Source organism: Cajanus cajan, chromosome 6, assembly GCF_000230855.2.
Source record: "Cajanus cajan strain Asha chromosome 6, NIPB_CcT2T_4, whole genome shotgun sequence".
In the NCBI taxonomy this organism is placed as follows: Eukaryota; Viridiplantae; Streptophyta; class Magnoliopsida; order Fabales; family Fabaceae; genus Cajanus; species Cajanus cajan.
In genome coordinates this window covers 8,001,172-8,017,723 of record NC_138522.1, presented here as the reverse complement: position 1 = coordinate 8,017,723, position 16,552 = coordinate 8,001,172, and the positions used below count along the sequence as shown (strand labels likewise).

The window sequence follows — 16,552 nt, the reverse complement described above, 5'->3', positions numbered from 1 at the left end:
AATTAGTTAGTTTGTTATGTATTACACGATTCATCCACCATTACCACATTTAGAACGTGTCACAACTAGCATAAGGGAGTTTATTACAAATTTATGGGATCAACCAACCTACATCTAATTCTATTTAATTCTATTTTAGTTTGTTGCATCTTCTTTATTGTTGTACCTCCTTTATTGTAAAATGATCTTTTGATCGATATGAAATATTCTAAGAATTATTTCCTCTATTTGACTTTATGTTCATAATTTTTATCCTTCTCATACTCCAATTTTCAACATAACTAATTAAGAAAAATAATATATTGCCCAATGAGGAGGAGGACTTTGATTAAGTTATTTGGGACAACAGCACTACTTGAGGTAAAAGTTACTTTTTAACTAAACAAAACTTTGCATATGATTTGGTGAAATATCTTCGTCAATACAATCCATGAAATGCTCAAGAGTTTTTCCACGTTTTTAATGGGTTATAATTAAGTTGAATAAAATATAACTGTATCATAATGTTTCGTGGAGTACTCTCCTCGCAAAGGACCTGCCACGCATAAAATCGGGATTAAACATTTCTAAGTTTATTTGAAGTTTCTCTAAGAAAACGTTTATTAGAAGATATTTGTGGTATTTCGAGAGCCCTATTAATAAACAAAATTTATATTTTTAGAATAATTAATAAATTTTAGTTTAAATATCTTTTAATCTCTTAAATTTGGAATTTCTTTACCATAAAAATTACAATAAAAGTATTATGTTCGAACTTAATATTATGTTTATATTAACATTTGATTTTTATTTTTATTTTCTTTAGTCTCCCAAATTTGAATGGGATTATTTTGTACCTATTTTGAAAGTAGTCCACTTCTAAATCATATCAGAGGAACCGTAATGGTCACAAAAAAATTAACCTTGAGAACCAAAATTAGAAGATGTAAATAACCGCGATAAAAATAACCACTTTTAAAATTGGAGCACCAAAATAAAATTAAATTCCAATTTAAGAGACTGAAAAATACTTAAGCCTTAGTTAATTTTCATGCATTATTAATGTTACAATATTTACATAATTAATTAATAATAAATTATTACATATATAATTTTTAAAGTAATTGTTATAAAGTTCAATATAACTAAGTGTAATGGTGTGAACATCTTTTCCTACTTCTATATATATATTATTGTTGAAATTTCAAATTTCTAGAAAAGTGGGAACTCAATAGTTTCCTGAATCTTGACAGACTTAAAATTCAAAGGATATGTTTATGTGTCGGTAGGGATATACAGACCAACAAACAGAAGACAAGTCCAAGGTTTAACATATATAATTTCTAGAAGGTAAACTTCTCCCTCTTTTCTTTGGTCAGAAAGAGTGGAATTAGGTACTGCCACTGATTAATATTATTATATAAAGACAAATAACACTTTTTAGAGTCCTTTTTTTCTTTGATCCAACAATACTTTAACATTAATCTGTCCAGACTTAAATACCATTCCCATACTAAAATATTCTCTGCTATTGAATTGCTAAAACAACTTTTAATACATATGAGTTATATTAAATAAAAATTAGACTAATTAGATAAGTAAAACTTAAAATATCTTTTAATGAGTTTGGACCGTCCCGGTCAGATACCGACTGGTCAACGCGGGCCGACTGGACTTCACATGTGGCAGACAAATTAGGACTTAGACCGACCCCCTCATTAGGGGCACTCGGTCTATATCTCACTATAACCCTGTATACGACCCTGCACCAACTCCGCCTGCCTAATTCGGTCGATAACCGAGTAGGCCCTCTCAAATGGTCCTAGTCGGTTAAGAATCGAGCACTGAATCCTATATCGATATCGTCCTCGTCAAATATCTTGCAGATAAGAGCGGTTAACAAAATCCCTTTATTCTCGGGGCCCAAGAGGCCCATGAACGACATACCATAAAACCCAAAATCCTAGAGTTGAGAAGGCAGATTACACTCTTGAATGCTTTGGCTTTGAGGTCTGACCTAGGAAAAAACCCTAGTGTACCTCGTGGCCGAAACATTTTGGCGCCCACCGTGGGGCTACGGTGAAACTTTTCCTACGCCCCAAGTAACACAAGAGAACCTGCACTTTACCATGGCGAGAGGCGGCACATCCAACAACGACTCACAACACCCTACCATGGAGGAGATGATGGCATTGATCAACGGATTGAGGGAGGAGAATGCACGATCCAGGGAGAGAGAGGAGGCTATTCAACGAGAAAACGAGGAGATTAGGAGGCGGGCGGACGAGATGAAAGCTATGATAACGGCCAACGCCAGGACGGTGGAGGAAGATGTCATGATGGAAGTCCCCAGGGATTTTTGACCTTTTTCGGAGGCCATAGAGGCCAAGACCATCCCGAGGGATCATCGGATTCCCCAAGTCGAACCTTTTGATGGAACTCAGGATCCCAGTCAGCACTTGATGAATTTCCGCGCTCAAATGTTGATTTATGGAGGAAGTATGGAAGTCCGCTGCAAACTATTCATGGGTACACTCAAAAAAGCAGCACTGGATTGATTTAGTGGTCTCCCTGACCGATCAATCACCGACTTTGATGTCTTTAGTCGGCTCTTCATGACACAGTTCGCCGCTAACAAGAAGAAACCACCGATCACGTCGGACTTGTTCGATCTCAAACAGCAGCGGGAGGAGTCGTTGAAGGACTTTCTGCAAAGGTTCAATGAGGTCGCCTTGAGGATAGCGTCCTTGGATGAAAGGATGGCAGTCATCGCGTTCCAGAAGGGCTTAAGGTCTGGAGATTTCGACATCGCGCTAGAGAAAGCGAGTTGTCAAACGATGTCGGAGGTGAGAGCTTTCGCCCTGAGTCACATCAAGACGGAGGAGGGACAAATCAACAAAAGGGCAGCTGAAAGCCGAGAAGCTGGGGTCATCCCAAGAGATTTTTATTCCATATAAAAATGTGAAAAGGTTTTTTGCTGAGAAGGTTTTTAATGAGGCACCGCAAACCATAATTCCTGAATCCTAATAAACATCATCCCTTATTTATCTTATATGATTTCTAACATGTCTTATTTTAAAGGCACAAAACTCGTGATTGTCGGCAAAAGTCTGACTGGGCGAGTATAAATAACTCGAAGACAAAACTCGTGATTGTCGGCAAAAGTCCGACTGGGCGAGTATAAATAACTCGAAGACAAAACTCGTGATTGTCGGCAAAAGTCCGACTGGGCGAGTATAAATAACTCGAAGACAAAACTCGTGATTGTCGGCAAAAGTCCGGCTGGGCGAGTATAAATAACTCGAAGACAAAACTCGTGATTGTCGGCAAAAGTCCGGCTGGGCGAGTATAAATAACTCGAAGACAAAACTCGTAATTGTCGGCAAAAGTCCGACTGGGCGAGTATAAATAACTCGAAGACTAAAACTCGTGATTATCGGCAAAAGTCTGACTGGGCGAGTATAAATAACTCGAAGACTGAAACTCGTGATTGTCGGTCAAAATCCGACTAGGCGAGTATAAAAAACTCGAAGACCAAAACTCCCAAACCAAATCGAGAAATAGTCAACACGACGGATGACAACATTTAATATAGTCGGATTTTAGGCGACTCCTTCATGCAAGGAAATTTGATTCTTTCACTAGGCTAAATGTTGTTTCATTCCCAGTCGAGCAATTAGCAGGGAAAGCAGATCGGAATCTGACTGATCAGGTGTTTTTCACTTAAATATGTGAAGTCGGAATTTGGACTACCAGTTCCATCAAGACGGCATTCGGCTGACTGGTTCCGTCAAAATTCAAATTTTTAACAGAAAAATCGTTGCTTTGTTTCAAGTCGGTAGCTAGACGATTATTTACATTAAAGTTCATCTTAATCTCCTTACTATGATCGGGATTGGGCCGATATTATGGCCAAAGTTCAATTTTGATCTTATAACATCTTCCATTTACTAGTCGGTATTTGGATGACCGGGGCCTTGAGATTCAATTTTAACTTTAGAAAATTTTTGGTATTTTCTAGTCGGTATCTGGACGACTAGGTGCTTGAATTCCATTTTTAACTGAAAATTTTTGCCATTTCCTAGTCGGTTTTTGGACGACTATGAGCCTTTGGATTCCAATTTTAACTTAGAAAAAATCAGTTATTTTTCTAGTCGGTAATTGGGCGACTGGTTACATTGATTTTCAAATGTTAACGGAAAATATTCGTTATTTTAGTAGTCGGGATCTGGGCAACTGGTTGCATTGATTTAAAAAAAATTTAACGGAAATATCTGTTATTTCTCGGAATTTGGGCGACTATGTCCATTGGTTTACAGACTCCAACCTAGAAAAAAATCTATTACTTATCTAGTCGGTGTTTGGACGACTAGGGCATTGATTTTCAAATTTTAACTAAAACATTCCTTATTTTAATAGTCGGAATTTGGCCGATATGTGCTGGCGTACGGACTTCAACTTAGAAAAAATCTGTTATTTTTCTAGTCGGTAATTGGGCGACTGGTTGCATTGATTTTCAAATGTTAACGGAAAATACTCGTTATCTTAGTAGTCAGAATTTGGGCGATTAGTTGCATTGGTTTTCAAATTTGGCCGATTATATCCACCATTTGGCTACTTTAACTTATATTCGACGCATTTTTATGGTTGGAACTTGACCGACTATATTCACCATGATTATCTTAACTTATAAAATTTTCCACTGAAAATTATGCATAAATGCAACGAATCAATCAATCAACTTGTACCAAGAAGCAACCCATAGAATTCATAACAAGATCCAAAAAAAGGAAAGGCTACAATAGTTCTTAAAACAAGTGACAACAAAGGAGAGCTAAAAGAAAAGTGCAACATCCAAAAACTCAATCATCCTCGGGGGGATCCACGAGTTCGCCATCCACGATCTCCTTGAAGTAGCCGAGACCTTCAAGGTCAATGTCACCATGAAGAAAATTTACTTGGCTCTTGGCAGCATCGAAACCTTGCATAAACTTCTTCAGCGAGTCCACCTTCACGGCGTGCAGCTCTGCCTGTAGCCTTTCAACCTCTGCCTTCACCAAGGTTAGCTCTCTCTCGGAGGCTTGAGCCGCATCCACGCTTTGATCTCGGACTAACCTGACCTCTTCAAGCTCTTTCTCGAAGTTTGATCTCTCGGAGTCCCAAGCCTTCCTTTCATTGTCAAAGGCACGCCAACCTTCAAGCAATTTATCTCGTTCAGAACTCACCCACTGAAGATCCGCCTTGCTTTTCTTCACGGCTTCCTCGAGAGAATTGATTTGTTTTCCCTGCAGCTTGATTTCTTGGGCCATTCCGCAAATTTTATCTTCATTAACGAGAGACAAAGCGGAGAGGCGATTAGTCAAAGACTCAACCCCCTTTACAATTGAAAAGGGGCTCATTTTTTCTAAGTCCTCCTTATCGCCCTCAAGCAGATCGGTGTTGCGGATGTGAGATGAATGGTTAAACTTTTCGTCCCAGAAGGACAAAGTTTTCCCTTGGTCAGCACCATGGTCAAGGGGTTCCCAGTTGTCCCCAATACACATACTAAGTGTCCTTTCAGTCGATTGGACCTCGACGTCCTTTTCAAGCTCCTCTCCCCCGATCTCAGTTTCGAGATTGACCAGGGTGATGGGATTCTCGGTCTCCCAGCGACGCTTGTGGGGACTCTCGATGACGACACCCTTCTTTAGAGAGGCCCCCGCACCACTCGCCTTTTCACCGACCGCTGCTACCCCGATAGCTTTGGAAGCTTCTTGCTGCTTCCATAATTTCCTCATCTCACGATTGCTCAAGCTTGCCATTTTTTCTGCATAAGAATTGAACGCACATGTTATTATAGGAAAGCGCAGAAGTCAAATAAAAATAATATTAAAGGTTATCGGTGAGAAACCGACTACCTATATAGATTCTCAATTCACTGGGTCTATTTTCTAAGTCTAGAAGCCTAGTGGTGTTGAAAATCGTTTGGAGCTCCTCAATTTTTTTAATGTCCTCTTGATCTTCCTCGGCGACCTTCTCGAGTGATAGACCACCATAAGTTACCGTTCGCCGATTCCAATACAGAGGGAACCCGTCAAGCAAATTTTCATTCCCAGGGGTACATCGAAGTCGGAAAAACGACTTCTTAAAGTCCTTGTAGGACGATTGAAACAGTGTCAAAAGTCCTCGTCCATTTACCCCGCCAATGGACACCTAACCAGTATGTTTGCTCACTCGGGATTCAAAAAAATAGAAAAATTTGTCTACAGTCGGAGAAATACCTAGACCTATGCACAAAATCTCAAACCCCCGGATAAAAGCCCAACCATTTGGGTGAAGTTGTGTAGGGGCTACATTCAGTATGTGGAGAACTCCTTTTTCACACTCAGAAAGGGGCCACCTCACCTTAAGTTTTGAAATTAAAGTAGTATAGCAGAAGGTAAACTTCTCGGTGGGAGCCCCCCTGACACACACGGGCTCCCTATCAACACACGGCTCACAAACAAGGGCGTTTTCCCCCCCTTCGCAAATCACATGTTCATTACAGAAACTATCAACTATGGCCCATGAATTCATACAAGATTCACAACGCAAAACATCGTCCTTTACCCACTTATACATTTCCCCATAATTTAAAACTGTCATTTTCAACAAATATCCATAAACCTTTCTAACATAGGGGGAAACTGAAGTTTCTTTATAAACAGAAAGGGGGTAGATGGGCGTACCTAAAACCACACAACAACTCTTCCTCACCCTACAAAAGGCCACTGGACCGCCGTGAATCACCGTGCACCACTGCAACTCTAAAATGCAATAGGGAGCGCCACCGGAGAAGGAGAGTACAAGAAAAGAAAAAACAAATAAGTTAAGGGAAGTGAGGTCCACCCTTATTTATAGAACCCCAAGGGTCGTGCGAGTAGGGGGAGACTCAAAGGTTACAACGCGCGTGGGGCGTTGCAACTCTTAACCCAAGGACCCAGGAAAAGGGTAGGGGGCCCACACCATTAACTCTAGTAACTGGCGCGACCACGTGGCCCAATCATGGGATACGTCCCCTGCGATACCATCTTTACAATAAATGCATGTCCCTTCTTGAAGAAGGGGAAGAGACATGTCTTGTTTGGCCTCGGGAAGCCACGACTCTACATCAGGTCGTGGTTCTCGGCCCACCACCGATGACAACCGAATTGGCTGTTGCCTTACCCTGGGTCCGATTCTAACCTACGCCACACGATTACCCCAGACCGACCAGGAACACAAGTGGTTAAGTGAGACCTTAAGCCCTTTCGCCTCCTAGGCTCAGGACTGGAAGGCTAGTGGACCGTCTCGGTCAGATACCGACTGGTCAACGTAGTCTGACCGGACGTCACTACGTGTGGCAGACCGACTAAGATTGCATGTGGTCGACAACTCAACCTTAAGCCCTTTCGCCTTCTAGGCTCAGGACTGGAAGGCTAGTGGACCGTCCCGGTCAAATACCGACTGGTCAACGCGGGCCGACTGGACTTCACATGTGGCAGACAGATTAGGACTTAGACCGACCCCCTCATTAGGGGCACTCGGTCTATATCCGATTGTAACCCTGTATACGACCCTGCACCGACTCCGCCTGCCTAATTCGGTCGATAACCGAGTAGGCCCTCCCAAATGGTCCTAGTCGGTTAAGAACCGAGCACTAAATCCTATATCGATATCGTCCCCGTCAAATATCTTGCAGATAAGAGCGGTTAACAAAATCCCTTTATTCTCGGGGCCCAGGAGGCCCATGAACGACATACCATAAAACCCAAAACCCTAGAATTGAGAAGGCAGATTACACTCTTGAATGCTTTGGCTTTGAGGTCTGACCTAGGAAAAAATCCTAGTGCACCTCGTGGCCGGAACAGAGTTATACATAAAATTTATACGTTAAAATACTATATTGAACATATTTTTATTGAACTTGTACTCCACGTTTTTAATTGGTTTAAAATTTGTGATATTGTCACTTGCAGCATGTATTTTTATTTTTAGAAAAAAAATAAAGAAATTTAAAGACAAACAAGTTGAGGTGATTAAACTAAAAATCATATAATATCTACAAGAAATTACTGTTATATATTTTTTAAGATAATTATTATAAAAACCAATATGTGTAATCTATTTATTTTTCTTATAAAGAGCATTTATAGGAGCTGTCATTTTTTTAAACTGCACGCCTGATCATAATCTCATATATTAAGTATTTAATTTTATTTCTCAAAATTTTCATTTCTTTAAAATATATTTCTTATTTTAATTTTAATTTTATTAATTAATAAAAAATGTAACATACTCAAACTATTTTTATTTTATTTATATACATAAATTTTTGATTATTTAATCTATTTTTCTTTATTTTTAAATTAAGTTTTAACATTTTTATAATTATCACAAATATAATTTATATATTGAAAATAATTATCCATTATAAATTTTAGTTATTTGAGAATTAAATTTTTATATATATTGTATATACTAAAATAATAATTAACAAGTTTCTAATTCTCAAGACATTGTTAATATATATAATGTTTTTTATTGAATAACAAAGGAATTATGTTATAACTAATACCAGGAGTATCAACCCATTTACAGCATATATAAATAATGTAATGGATAAATAAATCATAAATCTTAAATACTAAAATAGAAAACATGAATAAAAATTCTACCCTCCTCATCTTCAATAGATAAACCATATTTGACTAAAGAATTCGCTACTTGCTTGTGTAAAAATGTGACTCTTGTGGTAGATACTCCGTTTGACAATAAGTAGAGTGGAGACAATTGCCTTCACTAAATTTTTAATATTTTAAAAATATAATATATATTTATAATTATAAATGATTCTAATAATTTAAAATATGGTAAAATAAAATTTAATATAAATATTATTCTAACTAATTTATTTTAGTTTGATTATTTACTTTCAATATATATTTTTAATATTATTTTTCTTTTCTTTAAATATTAATTTACATATTTTTTTAGTACTAATTAGAAATATTTGCTCTCAATTTTATCAAATTATATTTCTATTGTATTTGTGTGTATAGATGAGTTTTGTGATTATCTGACCTTTCAATCTATTATATTTTTAATTAAATTTTAATATTTTTTCAAAATTTATCGATAATTAAAAATGATTTGATATTCAAACTTGAATTAATAATTATACATTCAAAATTTGATTTATATATTTAAATTACGGGTTTTAATTATAATATTTTTAAACATTACACATAAAAATTAAATTTTAATATATAAAATATATTTTTTCATATAAAGTATATAACCAAAATAATAATTAATATATATATATATATATATATATATATATTATTCTCACAATTTAAAATTTCTGTATTCGCCACTATTCACAAAGAATCAATCACTCACTAAAGAGAAAGTCATTTTTATAAGACTCCTGTGGTTCAACAAGAAAGAACAAACTTTCCTACTTTGGTTGATATTATTATAACAAATAGATGTATTTAATACTTAATGGGCATATTTTTTTAATTATAATATTAATACAAAATATTTATAATAAAAATAGAAATTTTTTAAAAGTCATTGTGTTATTCACAAATTTTTTTTTATTAACGGATTTGGAGGTTTATTTAAAGCATTTAAATGATTACAACGTATTTCTATAATTAAGTGTCACTTGGATAATTAAAAAAAAAAGCCCTCTTTATTTTTGAATTTATTTTCATTGAGTTTTTATTTATTTATCAAAGTTACGGTAACATCACGAAAAAATAATTAATATGTATTATTTTTGTTCGAAAAATTTAATGTACACATATTTTGAAAATTTTAAATTTTTTACATTTCAAATGAAGAAAAAGCATTATCTATGTCATTATTCTTTTAGACCTCATTATTAAACCGTCGCTTAGACCTTTTCATCCGAAGGTTGTTTTTTTTTTTTTTTTTTGACCATCCCTTTCATTAATTGATGTATGAGTTTGAAACTCGTTATTTCTAGGCGTAGAAATTAAAATTATAATAATGGATAATTATCTTATCTCTATCTCTCTCTCTCTCTCTCTCTCTCTCTTTCTTTCTTTTTCCTTTTTAAAGGTTTCCACGAGTTTTCCATGAAAGATTGATGTGCAATTAAATTTTGGCTTTACCTTTAGATTAATCGGTTCATTAAATAATATATTTCAATTCAAAATTTGCGTCCTTTAAAACTTGGTGAGAAAATTATAGTGTAGAGGGATGGTTTTCCAGCTATACCTCCACCAGTTCCTAAGCCATTTTATCCACGAAAACTACTTTAATTTTCCTTGTTTTACTATTCTTTGTCGCATAATGTTCTAATCCAAGTTTAAAGCGCGTTAAGAGCCACACGAAAGTGTGAAAATTACAAGTTTGTCAGCGCCTAATGCAGATAGATTAGAGGCGCATACACACTATCATTATCATACGCGTCATCCATCTATATCCCAATTTCGTCACCATAGCTGCGAACCACAAGTCACCTCCTAAGCTAAGATACTTAATAATTAATAATATATCTATCTATATCAGATAAAATACAACTTCTTTCTAGACATGAAATTAACTTCAAATTCCGATGTACAATTAATTTTTTGGTAGTGCAACAAGAACAAACAAAACTATTCTATAACATGGCTTCATTGATTAGTTCCTCCAATGCCGATAATATACCAAGTTCACCTCTATGGACATGGATCTCAGTTCTCAGAGTAATATAACCATTTAACTATTCATCTTTGAAATTACGTAACCACCATCTATGACAAGTATAGACATTGTGTGTAAAAATATATGTATCGTATAAATAATGAGTTAATCATTTATACAGTGCTAGTGTAAAGTTTTTTTACACTGACAACCAATTATATTCTTTAATTGTGTTATATCATTATTAAAAGTAAATGTATTTATAATGACATGACACAATTAAAGAATATAATTAGTTAATAGTGTAAATTTTTTTATAGTGTATAGATGATTAACTCATAAACAATATAAACATCGCATGAAAAAATACTTACCGTACGTAATTTGCTGATTTCTTGAACAAACATGACAAAATGGTGATGAGGAATTTTTTAACATGTTAATAACGTATTTTATAACACGCTCTTTTAAAGATATTTATTTTTATTAGTCAAAATTAATTGAAAAATATAAAGTGAAACTCATACAATAATTTTATTTAATAAATAAAAAAAAATAACGGAAAAAATGTATTAAAAAATAGCGTGGTAGAATAATATTGCTTGCACTCTTTTCTGAATAAAGCCCCATTACCATTTACAACTTCCCCAGATACATACAATACTATTACTCTGTTGAACATCCATTTAAGTGTCCAAACCTCCATAAATACATCTCCCTTTATCACATGCAAAAGACGCCACAAAAATATGCCTCATGTGAAGTTCTCTTTAGGCTTTAGCAATCCGTCCACAACAATATCGTCCCTTTTATTTATTCGTCACATAATACTACACACTCTTTTGATTAAATCATACCTTTTTTATTTTTATTTATTTTTCTCTCTCTCGATATTTGATGCAATTATAGTTTAATTAAACTATTCAAAAGTGATTTACCCTTTTATACTTGTATACATTGTAGAGTTCAAAGGCATCCACCGAGTAGGAGCCGAAAAGTAACCCTTAACCCTCACGCCATCTTACTCTATACAAATTCCACTAACATACCATGTCAAATATTACAACAAACTTGAAAAACTCATCACTAGTAGAACAAATCTTCACATCTGAACGACAGGTGAAAAAAAAACCTTAAAATTTGCACAGAATTTACAGAAAAAAAAAAGAAGAAGAATTAATACATCTCATCCGCTTTAATTACAATACACCCGTAAGGCAAAGAAAAACACGAAATGGAACTAATAAAGCAGGAGATGGAATTTAATTTTTTTAAAAAAAAAAAAAAAGAATAAAAAGTATAATTAATGTATGATTAAGGTTGAAAAATCAAAAGGGACGCAAATTCCGACCAAGGCCATTGACATTAGCGAAAAGTCCAACTAACTCGGGCCTGTAAGGCAAGAAGGAGTTTCTCTTGTTCTGTTCTCGTCCGTGTTCCGTTCCGTTCTGAAACGGCACATGATGTTGTTGTTGTTGTTGTTTGTTCTTGCCCTGACTGTGGCTCCTGAGAAGCAAATCTCGAAGCTTCCAGCGTTTGGAAGCGGACCCCGTGGAGTTGCTCTTTTTCCGTTCCCTCCCAACGGAATTGGGGGTCCAGACGCAGTAGGCGGCTTCCCCCTCCAGGTCAAGGCTGTCGTCCGTTGACGAGGAGCAGGAGGCCGTTTCGCCCTCCTCGAACATTAGTTTTCTGAGAGGCAGACGACGTTGTCTCTCGGGGCTGTGGCTGGCGCTGGGCACTCCCGAAACGGCGGCGTTTGAGGGGAAGCCGAAGATTGGGTACATGGGCCTGATCTGGCCGTTGAGGAAAATGTCGTCGGCGGATACGGGCGAGGCCAGGTCTCTGGAAACGAAGGCGAACTCGAAGTCCTCGTTTTCTTGTGGCGGCTCCTCGTTTTCCCATGGCGGGAAGAGCGCTTCGTCGTCGGCGGCCGAATGGGGGTCGCGGCGGAGCTCCTCGATCACCCTGGCGGCGATCTCCGCCAGCGTCTCCGAGGAGTAGCTGCTGAAGCTGGGAGATGGAGATGCCTCGTTGTGGTGAGAAGAACCTTCCGCTCGCTCATGCTGCATCGTTTCTTTGGTTTTCCAATTGAGAGAAAAAGAGAGTTGGGGTGAAATGAAGGAAAGTGTGGGATATATACCATGTGATCGTTGTGGTCGCAGTATACCCCAGATTTTCTTTTTCCAAATACCATCTTTAATTATTACCAAATGCCAAATACTATCCATTGGCTTTAAAAGTCTTTCCAAAATAAATCAGATAACCAATTTATCTTAATTCAACTAAATTTTATCCATTTCCACTCTTAACTTTTTGTTCCGGAATTGGAGACTGCCGCCGAAGAACCCTTAGCAATATCAAGCTAAAAGAACTTGACAGTAGTCTTGACCTATAACATTTGATGAGAGTAACCTACTTTCTTAGACCTAATCATTGCTATATATAATGGTGTAGCGTTACAGACATGAATTGCACACTCCTCTTTATGATCTCATAAATCACGTCCCATTGTAGACTCGTAACTCCCGGTATTTATTACCGTTCCCACGGATTGCGGGATCTTATTGATTGTCTGAGTGAGCTAGTGAATCTTCCCATATTTGGGTCCCTATTATGGGCTCGGCATTTTGTCGATGTGCCTCGGGTCGGTCAATGGGAGACCACCACGGTACATAATGTTCAAGCACTAAAGTGCAAAGAGCATGTTGGGTCTATATTGCGTAGGTTCGGTTTGATCGGTTTTTGGGAGACCTTCATGGTGCATTTTGTCGATGTGCCTCGGGTCGGCCAATGAGAGACCACCACGGTACACTTTTATAACCTTTATTAACTATTATATTATTTAATAATTTTTAATTAAGTAATTTTTTTAAAATATATTATTGATTGAAATAAATATGATTGAATAATGAATATTTGAAGAAGGAGCCACACATGATTGGCATACAATGGGTAGGAGAGTTGAATCGGCAAAAGGCAACTAGATAATAATGATGTACGTATGTATGTGGTTTGTGGAACCTAAAGCACCACGACAACTAGCTACCCATTGCTAATTGCGACGTAAACCACCATCACACTCACAATTAATTTCTCCTATTGCTCCCAAACAGACAACTCATGTTTATGGTTCAACAAAATTCCTCTCTTTTTACGACTCTCCAATTTCTACTTTCCCCGTCGTTTCTGCAATTCTCCCTTTTCCATTTAAATACGCCAATCAAAATATATAACCTTCAATATTTCAGGGGATGCTGGAAAAGACAAATTAAATTAGGAGAACGGCCACATGTTAAAAGTAAAGTACCACTACACTCTTGTCATTTTTATATCCATCGCATCGGTTCTATGTCTACAACACTTAGTTATTAGTTATTCATATGACTTGAAAAATTATTAGATTAAACGTTAAGAGAGAAAATAATAGGCTCCACTTCACCATTTATAGCTACCAAGACTTATTTCTCCGGTGCCCTGCAGGCTGCAGGCTAGTTAGGAAAAAAATTGGTGGAAAGTGGAAACCAGATACTAATTAATATCTAGGTTCTAGAGTCACAAAAGAGAAAAGAAAAAAAAACAAGTGATATATGATATAATAATAAGAGATAGATAATCTATATGATATATACCAATTAAAGTTGGTTAACTACCTTCAAGTGTGATTCATTATTTAAGTTTTTAACCAAAGTTTGAAATTTGATTCTTGACTTAAATATGGTCCTCATTAGAAACAATTTTATTTCTATAATAATCGTATAATGAAAATGAATTATACATTCTCTTTAAACTAAAAATATAATAATCGTGAAAATGAATTATACATTCTCTTTAAACTAAAAATAGATTATATGATATGAGGTAATCATTTATACACTGTCAGTGTAAAGTTTTTTTTACATTGACAACCAATTATATATTTTAATTGTATCATGTCACTGTTAAGAATAAATGTGTACAGTGACATAACATAACTAAAAGATATAATTGGTTGTTAGTGTAAAAAAATTTTATACTAACAATATATAAGTGATTAACTCATATAATATTAGGATGGGTAATTGACGAGTTCGAAAAAAAAAGTTTAATAAATTAAAAGCTAATATCTTAAAAATAAAGTCCACACATGTTCGTTTGAGTTTTAGATTGGAGTGATTTGAGTTAAAATTAGCAAGAAGGTATTTTGAGTCTGAGTCATTATCGAACCAAGTAAAACTTTTCTAAAATAATTTTTTATTTTATTTTTTTACTATTACTTTTTTACATATGAACAAATGTCTTGCTTTCATAATTCATATTTGCTCTAATATTACTGGTTACTGTTATTTATTTTACATGATTCAGATGAAAGTACTAAACTCAAAACTGTCTCTTCATGGTAAAACTAAAACAACACGCAAAAAATAAAAAATAAAAAACAAAAAAAAAACTAGAATCCTATAGATGAACAAGTGTTGTATAGAGTATAGTTTCCAATTTCATATGTTTTTTTTTATTAAACTAAAGTGTGACTTTGGGCAGATTTTGGTACCGACAAAAATTATTTGAGGCATTTGATACTGTCCAATCTTAATCACTTTTTTAAAATCCGAATAACCCACAACCCATTTGGACCAGCCGCAAGAGTGAAATTTGTTTTGATTACAGCGAGTTTCGATCACTTGTGGGTCGGTGGTGTCCACCCTTAATATACGATGCTCCTTCCTGTCTCACACATAATAAACAAGGTGTAAAAAAATTAATAATAGAATGCATTTAAAAGAATGTGTTAGAAATTATTTATAAAAAAAAAAGATATTAAAAAGTATACTAATAACACAGAAGTGTCTATTTATCATCATCATTTGAGTAATTACTTTATAATGGTGTCAGAGTGGTTCATGTTTCTTGCAAGCTAAAGGATGAGCTTTAAAACCTTATTAAACCTCAAATGATCCCATCAAATTAACACTTGGGGACCGCTATTTTTAAAATACATAGATATTATTAAGTTGGGCACTTATAGCAGTTAACTTGTTCCACAAGTTAAACAAAGTCAACTAATAGAGACCAGAGTGAGATTTCCAAACACAAAAAGATAATACAAGTGGAGTATATGTTTCTGGAAGAAAAATTGAAGTAATAATATATAGATTTGATTTTTTGGTACATTAAATAGGAAGCAAACAATTGAGTTTCGTCATGTGGGGATGGAGAAGGAAGTTGACAAATAAAACCACTTTGTTCACATGTAGTTTGAGAGGAATCATTCAGAAATCAAAAGCATCATGATTCTCTGGTTTAAGCGTCTAATTAACGTGTGAAAGACAAAACAAGGAAAGTGGCTCCTTAACCCAAACTAAAAGATTACGAAAGATCATACGATATGAGAGGTCATCGTGGATACCACTGCTTATGTGGGTTTGCAGTGCTGTGTGATGTTCACCACCCACATGCCTATTTTGTCATCATCGTTACGTGGCAAAATCTTATTGGCTCATAACCTCCATCATTCTCTGTGGGGTGTCATTTTCTATGACAAAGCTGATATTAACCATTGTAGTAGCAACTTGCTCATGTGTTGCATCTTCTCATACATGAACAAGAAAATTAATTGTTAGATATATATATTTTGTACTAATCCATAGTTATTAAAAAAATGCACACTCTAAAGCATTTGAACAATTTATAAGTATGGATTATGATTGATGAATATGGTGAGAAAAGCACGGGGGAAAATATATGGTTATTTATTGGTGACGCTGAATTGAATTGGTAAAAGTTATGATGAATCAATCTGGAGCTTTCGTAACAACCTGGGCAAAATGAATCCATGATTTAAAGGATAATATTACGGAAGCGCAAAAACGTTTACTTAAGCTTGATCATTCATTACATTTTTAATTATTGCTCTAGTTTGTTATTACATGATGAC

General features: G+C 35.5%; 1 protein-coding gene across 1 annotated transcript; it reads right to left on the bottom strand.

Annotated features, from left to right (window-relative positions):
* Positions 1-11,761: 11,761 nt before the first annotated feature.
* LOC109791186 (uncharacterized) lies at positions 11,762-12,823 on the bottom strand. Its single transcript, XM_020350450.3, has one exon. It carries the CDS (start codon positions 12,708-12,710, stop codon positions 11,970-11,972), a length of 741 nt encoding a protein of 246 aa, XP_020206039.1. The 5' UTR covers positions 12,711-12,823; the 3' UTR covers positions 11,762-11,969.
* Between the last annotated feature and the right edge of the window lie 3,729 nt (positions 12,824-16,552).